Source organism: Lepidochelys kempii, chromosome 1 (assembly GCF_965140265.1).
Source record: "Lepidochelys kempii isolate rLepKem1 chromosome 1, rLepKem1.hap2, whole genome shotgun sequence".
Lineage (NCBI taxonomy): Eukaryota > Metazoa > Chordata > Testudines > Cheloniidae > Lepidochelys > Lepidochelys kempii.
Window position 1 is genome coordinate 219,956,206 of NC_133256.1, and position 18,141 is coordinate 219,974,346.

The window sequence follows — 18,141 nt, forward strand, 5'->3', positions numbered from 1 at the left end:
TGATGGAAGTTCTGCAGACAGGGAGAGTGTGAAGAAGAAAACACGTTAGAGTTGCTCAGCCTTTAAGCTACCTGTGGATTGTGAGAGCAGCAAGTTTTAGCAGAATATTCTTAGGAAGCATTGGTGGAAGACTGCACTTTTTCCTTCTGAGCCAGGGCATTCAGATGCGACAATCAGCTCAGGCAGTGATGATGATATAAGGCAGGTACACTGTGTATAGTACAGAGGTCCGCAATGGTGGTATTTTACGGATGATGATAGTCATATTTTTTTAAAAGTCAACTTTTCAATTGACAGCTGAAAATAGATCCCTAAAACGTGACAAACCTCCAGCTAGATTTAAAGGTTCAAAGGGAGCTAGAAAGATGTTCTGAGGGCATGGGAGGTGAAATCACACTATACAAAACAAGGTGGAAACTAGTTGGGGTAAATAATGAAATCATATAAAACACATCATCACACAGAACTGAGATTCTTGAAGGAAATGTCTTCCCCAGAAGAGCGCGCACCCCATACAAACGGGTTCTGTGTGCCCCCTTGATTGTGGTTATGACTTGCTCAAATTATACTTGAATCAAACAGAAAAGAAAGATGACATAAGCATTTAAATTTAGAGAGAGACTATTAGAGGCACGCAGCTAAAATTATCAACGATCGCTGTGAGCGATCACTCCAAATAAAAAAAAGTTTGGAAACCAGTCACTGCTGACGGCTGATGAACTTTCCATGGTTTTGGCACCCCCAGTCCTTTTCTTAATGGGCTAATCTAGAAATCAAAACGTGAGTAATATCTGCCCACGAATCCACCCCTGGGTTCTCTTCTTACAAACGAATATTGCTTCCAAATTGGGGAGGACGGGGGGGCACTTGGCTAACAAAAATGCTAACGGACCAACCAACCCAGCAGGTTTAAAATTCGGAGTTAATTTTTTTTTAAAAAGGGGGGGGGAGAGAAAGGCTTATTAGAATGTACTTCCTTCTGCTTTTCTTATTCACCTGTTTTATGTGCCCTTTAATGACTCCTGAACGTGGGTAAGAATAGCAACACATGTAAACAGTTTGACCAGGGTGTGTGAGCGCTGGAGAGAGGGTGGACCATTATAGACATTGGGGCTGTAAAATACTTGTCTTCTGAGAATCGTGTTTAGAAAGAGATGTTTATGATTTAACAAAGGAATTCTGTGAAGAGTTCCCTGGTGCGGACACTGTTCTTAAGAATAGGAGGAGATCCTGGTAGGAGGGGGATAAAATGATCAACAGGTCTTTTAAATGGTGCTTCTTTAAAACACACACACGGGGGGGTACCTTTATGGGGGGCTTGTTCGTTTGCAAATAAAAAAAGGGGGGGGGGCTTCACTCGCCGGCTTTCCCAACCAGGCAGCGTTACTGGAAAGGGTAGGTAGAGAAGGCAGAGTGTGGCAATAAAGGGGTTAATCCGCAGAGCACGGAGCCATCTGGCTGAGCTGGTTTGTTATAATCGAGCAGATTATGTTCACGGGACTCAGAGTTTAAGGCTCCTCTCCCATAGAGCAACTCTGCCCAGCCCAAGCAAACCAGCTTTGGGACTTTGAATGAACATATTTACATCAACCTCTCTCTTCATGTCGACTTCTCTGGAAACATTCACACAGATGCCATGGTTACTCCTACCACGGTAAGGGAAATATGACATTTTCTAATAGGGTCGTGGGGCGGGGGGAGAGAAGAGGGGTTCTTTAAAAACCTGAAAAGGGGGGGGGTCGTCTCTTTGAAAGATCTGTCCCAACCTCTGGAGCCTGTCTCGGTGCGTTCACCCCCAGATCTTTCTTTAGTCTGGAGACTCCACTCTCGCTGTTCTCCACCGCCTGCAGCTCAGGGTCCGCTGCAGGGAAGCAGCCCGGGGGGGCGGGGGGATAATATAAGGTGCTAAAGGAATCCGATTTAAGAGGCAAAAGCAAAGACGACTCGCGGCTTTATTTTAAGAGGGAAGCCAGCACCTTCAGCTATAACAAAAGCGTTGCAAAGCCTGAGCAGGGAATGCAAGAATCAGCTTCAGCACACTTGCCCCGGGGGAAAGTTAGAGGCCCTGAGCGGCAGCGTCAGACCCCCCCGCAGTTTCTAGACCTCGTAACTAACTTCCCTGGCGCTTTTTCTTGTGCCAGACACAGAGCGCCCATGCATGACCTTTTAAAACTACCCCCACGTTCCCTTCAAACCCAACAGCTCCCTTCTCTGGAGGGGACCGGAGATCAAAGGGTTATCTGCGTCTAGGTGAACCGACGGATTCGCGTGGAGTTGGCAGGGCTGGGACCCTGCTCCGACACTGTGCGAGTCCCAGGCTCTGGAAAGCGCCTTCTAGGAATGCAGCAGGCAGCCCCACGCGCGCGGAAAGGGGAATGAAAGCGGCTTCTCAGCCAAACAGCTGAACCGAAGCTTAGAAAGTCAGTTACTGACCTGGGGGGGGGGGTATTTTGGGGTGGGGACCCAACAGCTCTTAGCCAAGGGATAGTGTGTGTGTGAGTGAGGGGGTGTCCTCGGCTGGTTCAGATAGTTCTCCAATCCGTTCGTAATCCTTCGTTAAAGCAAGCATTTGCCTCCCCTCTGGCTCCCTAAATGCGCCCTACCTCGAGGGAGGAATGGCTGGGGTCGAATTAGGCTACTACGCGGGCCGTGCCTGATTCCCCTATTGCAAACCCGTGACTGAGAGACGAGAAGAGGGCTTCCTTTTCCAGAGACGGGGATGTGCGAGGTGGGCTCCGCTCCCTTCCTCGAAGCGCTCCGAGAAAGCCCCCCCCCTTTGCTGCTCGGCTGGTGCGAAGCGTGCACCCGGCCTGGGAAGTTTGCCCTCGCGCTGTGCCCACCGACAAGTGCCCTGACAAAAGACAGGCCTCCCAGGCTCAGCCACGCCTGCTCTTGTGTATAAGAAAGTGACAGGCTGCAACTCCTGCCAGAGGGGTCAGCAACAGCCGACGTACAACAACCCCAGCCCCCCGCTTGTGGCCCAATGGACAAAAGCAGCCGACAGGCCGGCGCGCGAGGAGTGAGTCCAGCTGCCTGGAGGAGGAAGGCTGGTCTGGGATACACACGTGCCCGTATCAGGAGCTCTGGGTGTGCGAGAGAAAGGGGGCGAGGGGGAGGGAGGCTAGGTATGAATGGGAGGAGTGTGTAGGGAAGCGGGGGTGTATCAGTGGGGCTAGGGAGGGGGTGCTGTGGCGTGGTAGGCTGTTGAGGTTAGGGATGTGTTTTTTTTTGTTTTTTGCTGGGGGGATTAAGTGGTGTGTGTGTGTGTGTGTAAAGGGGAAAGATCAGGGGTGTGGGGGTGTGAAAGGATTGTGCCAGAGGAGAGGGAAGGCTGTGTGTGTTTGGTACACATGACAGGTGAAGGGTGCCAGGGGGAACGCAGCTGGGTGAGTGGTTGGAAATCAGGGGTGTGTTTGGGGGACCGCAAGGGGAAGTAAACACGTAGGAGGGAGAGAGGAGAAAGGGTGTGGACTGGGGATAGGGTTGGGGGTGGTGTGAAGTTGTTGGGGGGGATGTAGGGGTGGGGGGGATGGGAGGTTCTGTAGTGGAGGCATAGGATGAATGGGTGGAGGGGGAAGGGCACAAGGCTGTTTGTTTGGGGAGGACAGGCAGCTAAGGAATGCCTGTGTGGGGTCTAAAATGAGGCCTGTAGGATTCTGTTGGGGGGGGGGGGTCTGTGTATGGAAGGTAGGGGCCCTGTGGAAGCAGAGAGCACCTCAGGGAGTGGGGGCTGGAGAGGAAAGGGTATGCAGGGCGGGGATGGTGGGTGAGTGTGGGGGAAGATCAAGGGAACTGCAAAGGTGTATGGGGAGGGAAGAGACTGAAGTGTGCAGAGCAGGTGGCCAGGGGTTGTGGGTGAGGGAGGTCAGGAGGCTGGTGGAGCCAGGAAAAGTTCTCATGTGTAGCTGGGAGGCAGGGTTGAAGTAAAAGGTGCGAGTGGGGATTGGAAGGGGGGGTGGGTGAGCTAATGGGGATGAAGTGTGAAGGGAGGGTAAAGATGGGGTGGGGTTTGAGGAATGTGGATGTAGATGGAAGGATGAGGGATGAAAAGAGGGTGTAGATGGGAGGGAAATGCATGGGGTTCATGTGAAGGGTAGGTGAGCGGCACAAACACAAGGCATAGTTTTAGAAGCGAGATGGGGTGTGGAAGTGAGAAACATTGTGAGAGGAGGGAGAACAAAGTGCAGGGGTGTATAAAGTTGTGGGGGTGTAAGGAGTGAGGTAATGGGTGTGGGGTGCAGAAGGGGCTTAGGCAGAAGAGGAAAAAAAGATGCATGTTTGTGGGAGGTAGGAAGCATATATGGGAGAAAGTAAGGCACATGGGGGCAAAGTGTGATGAAAGGGACAGCAATAGAGTTGTATGTGTTGGGGGAGGTCAGTGTGAATTCAGGGCTGGGTAAGGAGAGTGTGATTGTCTGAAGGGGGATGGAGGTATAAGGTGTGGGTGCGATGAGAGAAAGAGGGGGTGAGGGAAAGGGAACAGTACATTAGCAGAGAAAGGGGCTATAATTATGTATTGACACTATGTAAGGTGTGGGGAGCAGAGGGAGTGGGAGGGCTGGTTATGTGGAGGGATAATAAGGGTATATGTCTGAGGGGAGTCAGGAGTGGGAGGAGAGTGTGTGGTATTATGGGAAGGCAAGGGGTGTTGGTAGGGGCATAGATTACATGCAGAGGAAGAGGAAAGGGGATGTTGGAAATAGTTAAGGAGTTAGTGATGAGGAAGCCGGTATATCTGTGTGAGGGGTTCAGGAATATGGTTGTGTCTTTGGGAAGTATGGGGGGATGGTGACAGGTTATGTCATGAGAGTGGGGAAGGGCATTATGGGTGTTTATGAGTGAAGGAAACGGCTACTCAAGGATGAATAAGTAAGTAGTGGGGAGGGAAGAGGGTCAGGATGTGTGAGGATGCATGGATAGCGTGGGGGGTTTGTGGGAGTAGGCAAGTAAGGAGAGCTATGGGGTGGATGGAGTGTGTGTGGTGAGGAATAGGAATGAGTGTGTTGGGGGGGGTCTGGTCTAAATGCAGGACAGTATGGATGTAGGTATGAAGGATGTTGTGTAAAAGGGTGTGGGAGGTTACATATGCATGAATGACAGTGTGAGTAGTTTTGGATGTCAGTTTGGTGTAGTGGAGAGGGTATGGGAAGGGTAGATGAATTCTTGTTGCAGGTGGACGCAAGTGATGGGGGGGGATTGGTAGACGTGGTTACTGTTTGTGAATTGGGTTAGGGATGTGTGGGTCCATGGGGGTTGTGTGGGAGGTGGTGTTTAGATTATCAGCAGAGAGCTTTAGAGGGAATTGTGTGTTGGGGTAGGGAGACAGTAGTAAGTTTGGGGACATGCAGTAGATGAGCTGTGTGTAAGAGCCTGTGATTATTGAGGGGCTTGTTTCTGGGCAAACGTTATAAAGGTGTGTGTGAGCAATGCTGTTTGTATGTGTATTGGGGAGGCTATTGGGAGACTGACGTGTGTGATGGGGTTGCAACAGGTCTGAACGTGGGGTCTGGTTGTGTTGGAACAAGGGGGTTGAGAGGCAGTACAGGTGTTAGAATGGGGTTAGAAGTTGTGTTTTTGTAAAGGGAGGAGGGAGAGGTGGCTAAATTGAATAGGAGTGTGAGAGGCTGTATGTATGTGTGAGGGCAGAGAAATGTGGGGGAGAAAGGTGAATTGCAAAGGTGAAGAGCACCATCTCGGTGTACCTGAAGGAAGAGCATCTGGCTGAAGTTGAAGACTGAGGCAATGCTGAAGGCAAGAGGGAAACACTGAGGAAGTCTTTTCTCCATAACAATCCTATCCATTTGAGGCATGTGTTCTCAGATTGTTAAATTGATCTGCAGACTTGGGGTCCTCTTAGGCACTGTGCTATGCTTGTATACACTGATAACCACAGTGAAAAATGCTGCCCACTTCCATCTGCAGCTGGTCAGAAGATTGAGTCTGGTATGATCAGGCAAAGATGTGGCTACTGTGATCGGCTCAAACGCAACACCACAGCTCGAATATTGCAGTTCTGTGGGCCAGGACCTCAGCAAGCATTGAAGACAATGTAGTTTTGCTGACTTGCACCAGCTGAGAATCTGGCCCATTATAACCAGGAATCCCCATGTTCTGCAAAAGCCCTAGCAACTTCAGGGCTCAGCAAGCCCACTTGGTAAGCAACAAAGCATGCCAAGAAAACATCATCCTAATTCAATACTATCTGTACTGATTCTCCACTGAACGCGGAGTCCAACTCAGGATCCTTTTCCGAATTTTTCAAATCCATGCATGGAATTGGTTCTAGCTACCTAATAGACCATTTCCCTCTGTGTGTGATCACAAACTCCCATGATCGTTACATCCCACTGGAACAATGAAGCACTTGACCAACAGAGGGAGACTCATGACCACAGGAGACAGACACTCCATAGGAACTGTGCCAAGACTATGGAACTCATCGCCAGATGAAATAAGAATGACTACAAGTGTGCTGAGCCCACAGCTTAGTCCAAACAATCCCACATTAATACTCTTACTTATACCAAAGCTCATGCTTTATATTCCATAATATTAAAAAAAAACAGCAGCAAACAAATCCATAAGCCTGCCAGAACGGAAGGGAAACACATTGGTTGCAGAGGTGCAGTTGGTGCTGGAGTTTCAGGGGCATACAGGAAGGTGTGGGACTTTAGGGGCAAGAGCATGGGGATACGTATTAGCTTTGGCAAACTTCATACACAATCCTGACAACAAAGCTATTGAAATCTATATTTGCAAAGAGTGGAGGATATTATTTTCTGTGGGGACGTCTGTGTCCATGATGACTAAGGGTTATATGTTTCCCTTTCTGTGACTGTTAGAGGAGAGGTAAGGGGAGTAATAGTTTGCGGCAGCAGAGGTGTGTGGATAACAAGGACTGTGGTGTAGAGGAGGGGGTTTTGTGTGGGAGGTGTCTATCCACCTATGGTTGTAGGTCTGTCAGTGCAGGATGTGGAATTAGGTGGGGGGGAAGGGAGGGGAGGGGAAATGTGTGAAGAGTGGGTGGTAGGATGTATATATGGCGTAGCTGGGGTGTCGAGAATTTGTTGGGTGTTGGAAGGAATGTATAAAGCTAGACTGAGAGAGAGATAGACACGGCCTTGTGAATACTGCCTCTAGTGTGGTGCTGTACTTCCCAATGAGAAGCCCCAGGAAAGATTGAATGTATGGTGCCACTTTTGTCATCTCTCCCCAGGCACAAATAGTACAACCTACTTCCACTGATGCAGTTAGCCTGCTGTGTGGGCCACTGCAGTAGTGGGGGTGGTGCCAGAGTTCTGCCTTCTCCCTATCCATTGTGTTCTTCTGGGGCATATGATACCTCAAGGGGGGGGTGTCCTTGTACTCCTTTGCCGCACCCCCTCCACACTCAGTTTCCCAAGCACACTCACCTGTGGTTTCCCAGTCTGCTCTATAGTGAGGGATTGGGAGTTTTGTGTACAGTGGAGGTGTGTATAAATGGTAGGGGGTTGATGTGGGTGTATATACTTGTATATAGTAAGGTGATGTTATCTGGAGCTCAAATACAATCAATCAATCAATTCCATCTCAGGGTTATAGAAAGAGATGGCAGTTCATCTCATGTGTTTCCAGAACAAGGCAATCTTCAAAGCACTGTAAACAGTTTCTGTGCATCAGCTAAGTGCTTTGGTCTAACCATCACCTTAAGCAAGATAGCAATAAATGTCACAGCCATCAGCTGGTCATTCACACCCTTTGAACAATAAGTTCCTCTACTGTGGATTTGTCTAAACTACAGATTTTGCACTTGTTACTCATGTTAGCCAAGTTAATAAATTTGGACAATCCACAAATATTTGTTCCTAGGCAGAGCCTTAGGGTAAACCACACATGTTTGTGGAATGTCTAGATTAGCATTTCCAAAGCTGGTAGTTAGATCAAGTTAATTGGCAATCAGTTAATTCAGGTTACAACAGAAGCAAAACATCTAGCATAGGTATACCCTGAAGGGCTTGTCTACGCTTGAAAGTAAATATGGATTAACGTAGGGTGTGCATTTAAACAATAGCTATTCTGGAATAACTCCATGTATAGACAAACCCTAAAATCGAGTCCTCTCCAACAGACTGACCATCACTCATGAGGTGAATGACCAAATTCACAAGACTAGCAGTTCCTTTGATCTGTTGAGATGCAGGATTTGGAATGCATGAGGATTCAGCTCCAAACCAAGATCAGATTTTATCTTCCTGCTTTTGCAGCTATGATATATGGGCCTCATAACAATGGCTCACAAATCTATTGGCTACATTAAATCAATGCTTCCAAAGTACTATCCTTAGGATAAATGTTCAGGACCACGAAGCACTGAAGTTTTTGATAATGTTGGCATCAAAGCTGCAGTAACAAAGGTAAAAATGAGACATACAAGCTATGCCACCAACCGGCCTGATGAAAATAAAATAAATAAAATAATACTTTATAGCCAGCCAAACCAAGAAAGATGCATCCAAAGGAGAAGGGCAGAAGAAATGCTTCAGACACATTTTGGAAGAATCTAAATGCATGCAGGGTTAATTTGTTTCATCCTGTGGAATATACTGCATGTAAGAGAGCTACATGGAGAATACTGGAGCACCAAGAAGCAGGCAACAGTGCCCAGTGACACCTTTGAACCAACAGAAACCTCACCCTACATGGTGGCACTGAACCTGCCAAGAGTACAGTTATGGAGGGGTGGATGTGTGTTTATGTAGAGAAGTACACATAATCTCATGGTAGATGCAAGACACCTATATGTTTGTGCAGGGTATATTTGTTAGGATCTTGTACGTGTGATTATAGAAGAGACCTATTAAGTTAATCTGCTGGATCTCCTATTCACAATGTAGCATTGTATTCTCAAGCACTTTCGTACAGTCATGTTTTAAATGACTGTTTCCATCACCTCCTTTGGAGTCAATTCCACAATTTAAATCTCAAGTTATGGAATTTCCTGATTCAGCTTATATTTGCTTGTCCTCCTAGTTAAATCTTCCTTAACCCTAAACACCTCCTCTCCCTCATTGGTGTTTACAATTTTCAAATACTTGTGCCCAGTTGTCTCCCTTAGCTGTCCACACTTAGTCATTGTTTGGCTATGTTATATAGTACATATTTAATTTTTTCTTACAAGTTATTCCTTCCAACTTTTAATCATTCTTGTTACTCTTCTATGAAGTCCCTCCAGTTTATCCCCATCTTTCTGGCACTGAGGTGTCCAAAAATGAAGGCAGTATTTCAGTTGTGCCAGAGATGGTGGACTTCTTTCAACTCTTTGTTCCATGAAATGTTGCATCTGCATGTCGCTGTAAACCACATTTGATTGATTTTTTTTTTTTACTACTCCCATATCACACTGGAAATACATATCTAATTTATTGCCCCATGTCATGCCTAGGTCTTTCAGCATTACTGCTTTCCAGCTTTCTCCCTTGCATTTAATCTTTGTGCTTCACATTAATTTTCCCCAGATGTATTAGCTTTGATATTTCTACTCTGAATCTTTTACTTTCTGCCCATTTTTCTAACCTTTCTAGAGCCCATTGTATTCTTTCCCTCATGGTGTTTGCAACACATCTCCGTTTAGTATGGTCTATAAATTGAACTACATGCTGTTTGTCCCACTTCTTCCACATCATTTAATGATACTATTAAAAAAACAGGTCTAACCCTGATCCCTGTGGTACCCCACCAGACACCTCCCCACCTTGATAATCACTGTTTATAATTGCTATTGGTTTCCTACCCTTCATCCAGTTTTCAATCCAGGTATGTTTTGGAGAAGATAGGAGGCATGTATCTGAACAGAAAATGTTTGGGGCAGGTGCCTGTGTGTGACTGGGAAAATGTTGTATTTTATTACTTTCACCTCCTCTTCTCTGGGCTTCCTGACACCCTCTTTGCCTCTCTAGTTCACATGAGCACTGCCACTAAAATGTCTTCATTTGTTGCTCTGACAGAATCATTGTTCCTCTTTGAATTTCTGCACGGCATCAAGATCAAGCTTCTTATTACTTTTAAAGCTCTGAATAACTCTGCCAATCATGCAAGCCTCATCTTGCTATTTGTCAGCTTCTCTCACAAATATTCCTATGCCTTTTCCATGCTGTCACCTATGCATCACATTCCCTTCCTGAGCACATTCGAGAAACCCTACAAGATGCATTCAAGTCTCTCCTGAACACCCATGGCTGCTGTGACACTTATGGGGAAACTGGCTAACTTATACTGACAACTATATAAGGAATAATTGGGAGTAATTTATATATTCTATTTCAAAAGAGAGAATATCCTGTGTAAATTTAACAGTTTATAATAAAGATGCTGGCAAATGACACTTCAACCACTCTACTAGAGATTCGATAAGAAAACAACTGTAACCTTGGTGATCACTCTACTTAAAGGACTATCTGAAAGAATAGTAATGAAGGATACTCCTGGAAAATAATAATTTTCATCTTTAGGCTCTAGAACACTGAAATTGATTAATCTTTGTACAATATTATTCTATTACAAGAGCTAGAGTTCAAAAGAGTGACTTGATACTCCAGGTTTTTCTTTTGATTAATTGTATTTATTGGTCAATACTTAAAGTTCTCCCATAGGTATAGATAAGAACTCACTTTCAAGGAATTAAGAAGCAAAACATTTTGTTGGATGAGCATATGAAAAGTAAAACTTCTTGATGTAGCTAGATGTGTGAGGGCATCAGAATTGCTAGGATTTATAATGTCTATAGCGATACTCCAGTGACTTTATCATAAACTTACAGAAAATAAAAAGTAGCATTATATAAAAGCTCTTCAGCACCAATCTGAGAATGCTACTAAGAAGAAGTCATCTACCAAATTTGGGAACCTGGTGTTCTTAGGCTCCAACAAATATGGGATGGGATTTTCAAAAGCACTCTGCATTGGCCTAACTCTGCTTCCACTGAAGTCAGTGGAAGTTTTACTATTGTCATCAATGGGAGCAGTTAGGCTAATGCTGACTGCTTTTGAAAATTCCACCCACGTTGTCAGTATATCTGTTACATTCCCACAAATGAAGGGTTACATTCCCCATTTATACAAAGTAGAGTTCCTGGTTTTCTTCAGTCATGCCTGGTGGGTGTCTTTAGCTCCCAAACATATCCCGGAATTCTTTGTCATCTGCAGCAGCATTTCAAAGAAGTTCTGCCTTGCCTGATCAAAGGACTTTGAGCCATTGTGGTGGAGTGTGGAGGAAGTAGAAAGGTGATGTGGTATGTGTGTATTGTGCATTTGGGAAATGGGTTTTGTCTGCCTCTGATAATGCAGGGTGTCAAATAGGATTGCCAGGTGTTCGTTTTTTTTTACCTGAAAGTCTGGTCAAAAGGGGACCTGTACTGTCTGGTCAGATGTACTGACCGGACACCAAAAGTCCAGTTACTGTCAGGGAGAGGCAGGCATTAGGTCATCAACCTGTGCCAGCCTCTGCTCAGATGGGGCCACCTCCTACCTGCATCTCCTGAGCAGACAAGCTCCGCATCAGGGGCTGCAGCTCCTGTCCCAGCCCCAGAGATCCAGGGCGGGAGGGTAGTGGAGAGGATCGAGTAACAAGGAAGGGGAAATTGGACATCCATCAGTCCACTGAAATTATTCCACAGACTCTTATCCACTTAACTATCTTAGGGTTATATATGGCTACCTATCACTCTGGTGCATTAGTACTTTCCTTGTAAAAATCAGTAACAATAGCAAAGTCCTTAGTAGACTTCATGGAGACTTCACACATCTCTCTTTTGGGGGCAAAAAACCACTGTGCTTGGGTAGGGTTTTGGGGACTGATTATTTAGATGTTAATTTACTCTTTTTAAGGGGCTGGGATGATGGTAGAGGGTTTTGGAGTAGAAAGGGGTATCAATATTAGGAGTATCGCCCTTATAGCAGAAAGATCTTTTTCAAGAGGAAGGCTTTGCTGTGTCTCCTAAAGATGATCAAGGCTCTGGATTTGCCCAATATCCTCTTGGAGTGTGTTCTGTAGTCAGATCTAGTAGATCTTGCCAAGGGTATGGCTACACCACAGCGGCCCAACTACCGTGCTGCAGCTGTGCTGCTGTAGTGTAGACACTACCCACAACAATGAAAGGGGTTTTTCAATCCGTGTAATTCATCTACTTCCCCGGTAGCAAGGTTGTCAGAAGAATTTTTCTGTTGACCTGGCTGTGTCTACATCAGGGGTTAGGTTGACTTAACTATGTTGTACAGGGCATGAGTTCCCTCCATCCCACACCCCCCAGTCCTGAGCAACATAGCTAGGTCAATCTAATTTTTAGATGTAGACCAGGCCCAAGAATAGACTAGACAAGGTCAGACTGTGCTTTCAAGGCACTCCCTTGAGTAGAAGGCCGTGTGAAACTTCATGGCTTCACAAGGAGCTCAGGGAGGCAATATCCCTCACTGCTGTGTGCTGCATTTACAAGCAGTGCATACGCTGCACTTCACTTAGGATACAACAGCCTGCTCCCCTCCTTTCCCCATTGAGGCAGGAGGTCCCTATGCTCCTCAAAGTGGAGGGACTGAAACTGTACTTGGTCCTTGAGCAGGGTGTGTAAGGGAAGGGGAAGTTTTTTGTATCCTCTCTCCACCCCATGCGAGGGCCATTCATAGCTTAAACCATTCAAATATTTGTACAAGCCAGCTGTGTAGATTGAGTTATTTTATTCTTTATTGCTCTCTGCATTCTGTCCAGATTAGCTATTACTTTTTGGTAATGCTGGCAGGCTTCTAGAATTGAAAGCCGCATTTCAGGGGGTGAAGGCACCAAAGCCTAAAGGGCAGGGGTGCTCCTTCTTAGCCCTCCTCCTCCCCACTGTCCCCAGCCCCCTATCTTTTTTTCATCACCTGAACATACAACTGCCAAAAATTTAGGCAATACCTAACTTCAGCAGGTTTGATTCTGATCTCACTTAGACTGGTGTAACCCTGCTGACTACAATGGAGTTACTCCTCAGTCATACCACAGTGATAGCAGAATCAAGCCCTTTGTCTTTAAAGCACACACTAACACAAGTCACGCAATTAGATTAATACATTTCATACATACATTTTAACTCTGAATTCATGAATGTGTATCCAAATCTGAAATTGCCAAATTTCAACTGATAATTCTGCTAAGACCTATGTACAATTATATGCCACCAAATCATACTGCACATTCCTATCTAATTTACTCTGATCAGGGTGGGTGGTGTTTTGTTTTGTTTTTTTTAAATCATTTACTGCTTTTGCAAGTGTGTCTATCTGTGTGATGGACTGTTACTTTCATCCGCTGGGTCACCATCTGGATTTTCTTTGGTAAATCCTAGAATATGAAACCAGCCATTTTACCTCCCAAATTAAGACCAATAACTATGGATACTATCACATTTCATTTTAGTCTTCCTCAGGAATGAGTCTGGCAAAAAATCCCTTCAAAGCTCAAAGAGCCTTTTCAAAAATAAATTCCTTAGATATTTTAATGTCTTTAAAAAATGTTATAAGACAAGGAAATTCTGTAATGTAGAAATGCTATGCTAAGGGTGGAATTGTCAAATGTGTTCTGAATTGTCTTAACTTTGCTCCCACTGAAGTCAATGGTAAAATTTCCATTGATTTCAAGTGGAGCAGAGTTATGTTAATGGTGAGTGCTTTTGGAAAAAAAAAATCCACTCCAAATATTCAATTGCATTGCAGGCTTTAAAAATTATATATTACATAGTAACTTTCTTAGGTTACATAGGGAAAGTAAACAAACCATTCAGACCTTACAGTTTCCATTACAAGAGGCTTGCTTTCTTTGGTACTTTCTATACTACATTTATGACTGTGATAGGGATCCCAGTTACAACACAGTAACTGTGTCCCAGCTTTTTTATTATTTATTATTAAAGTGTGACCCTAACTGCCCCTTGATGCCAGCTGGCAAAGGACACACTGGAAAACACTGTTGTCAGAATATCTAGCCAAACAGTTTCTTGTAAGGTGTATTAAAAATTGGCAACACTCTTGTCATGAATATCATTGTGTGGTGTATATGTAGGTTGTGTATGAAGAGTTAAGAACATATTTCCAGCACACACACAACAGGTTTTGGAGGCAGTGGATACATAAGTCTACCCAAGCCAGGCAATGTTGTTTAGCCTGTGTCTCCAATGCAGATTGAGCAAGGTGAGGCCAAAGACAATGAAAGCACATTTACATCTAAGGTAAACAAAGTGATTATGCGAATTGAAAAAGCAAACAGACCAAAAGATGAGAGAGAGACAGCATGGTGTCTACACTCCAGCAGAGAAGAGGAACTTTGTCTGGGTTTACTTTGGAAATAATACATTTCAAAGGTTTATTGGACAATAAGAAGGGGGAGAGAACCCCTTAGTTATCCATCATGACGGAACATAGGGAACAGCACCTTCTGGCTGTTGTTTTTAACAGGATGAATCTCCTGCCCATGGTTCATTTATACCAAATGTGTTCCTACTTTGATTGCCATCTATAATACAGTGGCTACCATCTGAACAACACCATGTGGCCAAAGGTCACTCTGTGGCACCCTGTGTTTGTTTCCCCCTCTTCAATGGTACCGGAGATCCATCTCATTCTCCCCTTTTATCAGAGACCAATCCAAGTGCCCGTATTCTCCAGCATGTGTGACATGGCAGGGCTTCTCCCAAGTTTAACAAGCACTCACTGCCTTGCTCAATCTCCTTTAAACAGGGTTATTTGTCCAAGCATAAGCATATATCCAACAAAAACAGTTCCTCAGCTCACCCTTAGTCCTAGGGTTTCACAGCCTCCCCTCCAGGGGGTCTCCGGTAGTCCTGCTTCTTGTAGTTTCCCAGTTCCAGTAAGCTCCCTTGTTGCAGCAAGTTTTCATTCAGCCAGCTCTGTTCCCTTTCTGGAACACAGGCCCCAGGACTACCTCTCGCTTGTTCCAGGGAGCCATCACCAGCGTTAGCTCAACTCCTCTGTGGTTCCCATCCCCAAGCACAGCCTGCCCCAATTCCACTCTACCTGTCCTCTGACAGGTCTTTATAGCCCAAGGTGTAGCCCTGCCCATTTTCATTGGCTCAGCTGGGCCCATCTGCTCTCACACAGGAGAGCTGGGTATGGCCTACTCCATGGGGACAAACTACCCTGTGACACCATCCAACAATGGGGAGGAAGAAAAGATTCTTAAGCAACTAAGCATCTTCTGGGATGGGGATGAAAGAGAGCATGCCATGCCCCAACCTCTTGCCCCCTGAAATACTTAACTATTAATCAAAATGGAATTTCCTAAAATTGAAAAAGCACATTTTAAAAGTTAGATTACAACCCTCATCCTACACACAAAACAGCTGTCTGAAGTACGCTCCTATACAGAAAGTCGTCCTCTTTATTTATTTTAAATATAGGACCTCTGTATTCTTCAATAGCATTCAGCTACATAGGGCAAGTAGGATTTTAAAGCTGACACCTGCAGCTGGTGCCTGATCTCAGAAGCAGGAACATTACCTACCACACAGCGAGAATGGGAACATATGAATCTAGTACCATCTGTGAACTGAATTAAACATCCAGTTCACTTCCTTTTCCAGATTATTAATGAAGTTTTTAACACCACCGATCCCTCCAGTATTCCCTTCCAGAGAAGTCCACCCACACCGTAAAGTTGTTCAGTTTAGTTGCTACAGAATCAGAATAATGAATCCACAGTTAAGATTGTGACAGATTTCTTTCAAGTATTATTTTGACATCTTTCCCCTCCCCACCAACCCATACACGCAGGCCTTGTCTAAATGGGAAAGTTCTTTTTTTAGTATAACCTCATGTCTGAATTTAAATCAATGTAGTTATACCAGTCTGATCCCCATGCAGACACTCTTACTCTGGTATAAGATAAACTGAAAAGGCTCTCTTATGTTACTTGGGGAGTGGTATAAGCTATATTGGGGGGGGGGGGAAGTATTCTTATCAGAATAAAGGGGAGGGGGAATATACTGGTAAAACTATCATGGTATTACTGATAACACTTCAAATGTAAAGAAGGCCACAAATTTTCTGGAAAAAGCTCCTTTCCCCACACACTTTCTTTTGTGTGGTCCATGTTCATGGAGAAGATTTTATTGTATTTATTTGTTTAGAGCAGTTGGACATCAATCAGGCAGAAGTGGTGGTGATGGTTGGGTGTTGGGGGAGTTGAGAAACTTTGGAAAAGTGGCGGTTCTTCACTCTTCAAAATTCTTGTGACATCTGTTTGCCCAATTGTAGTTAAAAGAAGGCTCTGGGTTGGCTTCTCTTTAATATTTCTGTTACGCACATGTGATTGATTTGCTCTTCAGTTTCTATTTCTCGCTATGTGTTACAGTTTCTGGTATAGAATGAGACACTTCACTATGGCATAGACCAAGAATGTAAAAGCTGTGGACCCTGGATCAAACAGTGTTCTCATTCAACACCTGTGCAACCCCCCAGAACTCAACAGGGCATCCTGGGGGAATCTGGCCTCCCTCTGGGTCTTGCCACTGGAAGAGGGGGATCCATATGTGCTAAAATGGCTGACTTCCTTGTTGCTGTAGCAATCCCTAAGTGGTTCCTGAATCTATTAACGGGAGGTGGCATCATGTTCCTACCTTCCCTCTCCCTGTGCTAGCACAACTCCCCTTCTGGCTGACACAACAGGGATTTAGCCAGGGTCTTTCAGACCAGAAGTATGAGATTCTACAGCTTTAGTTAAAGAGCCAAGGCTCTGTAGGTTGGGGCTGTAACAACTCATAAGGTCTGTGGAGCAGCAGAGAGAGACAACCTGTCATACACCAGTAGGTTACATGGATGACACTAGCCTTCCAGAGGAGCAAGGGGCAAGAAACGCATGCCCTTTACTGCAGCCAAAGGTAGGGGCTTTGAGATTCCTATCCCCTCAGCAATGAGGAAGGGAGGGTAGACTAGCTTGGCCCACTGTCAGGAGGCAGAAGAAAGGAGATGAAAAAAGAACGGAAAACATCTGTCACATGAACAAAGGAAACAGAAAATATTGCAAATGGAGTGTAGTTTTGTGGGCAAGTCTAGGCATCCAAAAGGAGATAGCACTAGCTGGAAGGGTAGGTTACAGCATCAGATGCCTAAAGGCCATGTCGTATGACTGTCTACCTAACAGGGAAGATTTAAGCTTCATATAAAAAATAGGTGAGGGTCTCCAACTTACAGGTAAAAAGGTGGATAGTGATACTTGGCAGGGTTAGGATTGATGATACTTGAAAGAAACTCTGGAGTCTGTCTATTGACTTTAACAGAAGCTGGCTTAGACCCTTGGTTTGTTTCTGTGCTTTTTAAATTACAATCTATTAACTTTATTTTAAGGGGCCATATATTTTCAGTCTGAACTCTCACTTCACCAAGTTTTCAAGAGGTTTTTTTGGTCTGGAAATTTATCACTGTTCTTTGTTTATGGTCCATCAGCCAATTTTCTATCCATATGATAATGTTTATATCCAAACCAATTTGAATTCCTTTTTCAAGGAAGTTTTCATGAAACACTATGTCAAATACTTTGCTAAAATACAGACACTTTATATTTAATACACTCCCTTTGTTCTTTAGTGTTATAATTCTGTCCCAAGAAAACCCAATCTAGTTTATCTAGAATGGCTTTTTTCTATATTCTTTTGTTCAGACTTCTGTTATCTTTTGGGTATTTACAGATTATCTTCCCCCTTTATATTTTTTCAGTTAATATACTAAGGATTGAACTAGTTGGATGAAATCCTGACTCAGTTCAAGTCAATAGCAAAAATCCCATTGATATCAATGGGGCCAAGAGCTCACCCCTTGTGTGAGGATTCCCAACATTATACTATTTTCCTTTTTCTGAAGATCTGTACCTTGTGTGTGTTTGTGTACGTTTGTTTTCCAATTCTCTGATACATCCACAGTATTCAGTGCTGTTTTCATGACATCTGAAAAGTCTCTGATGTTGCACCAGAGTAATTTGGAAAAGAGAAATGATCTTTTAGATAGATTTAACAAGAAGGTCCAGTCTGACATGGCAGAATATCTATTTCCTCATTAGAGCTGAACAACTAGGGCATACAGTTTTCCACCAAAATTGTTTTGGTTGTATTAAATACCCCTTTATGGC

General features: G+C 44.6%; 1 protein-coding gene across 1 annotated transcript in view; it reads left to right on the top strand.

Annotated features, from left to right (window-relative positions):
• Positions 1 to 1,508: 1,508 nt before the first annotated feature.
• Positions 1,509 to 18,141, top strand: part of NTF3 (neurotrophin 3) — a 55,854-nt gene continuing 39,221 nt past the window's right edge. The window contains exon 1 of the mRNA XM_073329523.1: positions 1,509 to 1,654. Within this exon, the coding sequence (XP_073185624.1) occupies positions 1,637 to 1,654 (18 nt within the window). The 5' untranslated portion in view covers positions 1,509 to 1,636. The remainder of the gene's footprint in view (positions 1,655 to 18,141) is intronic.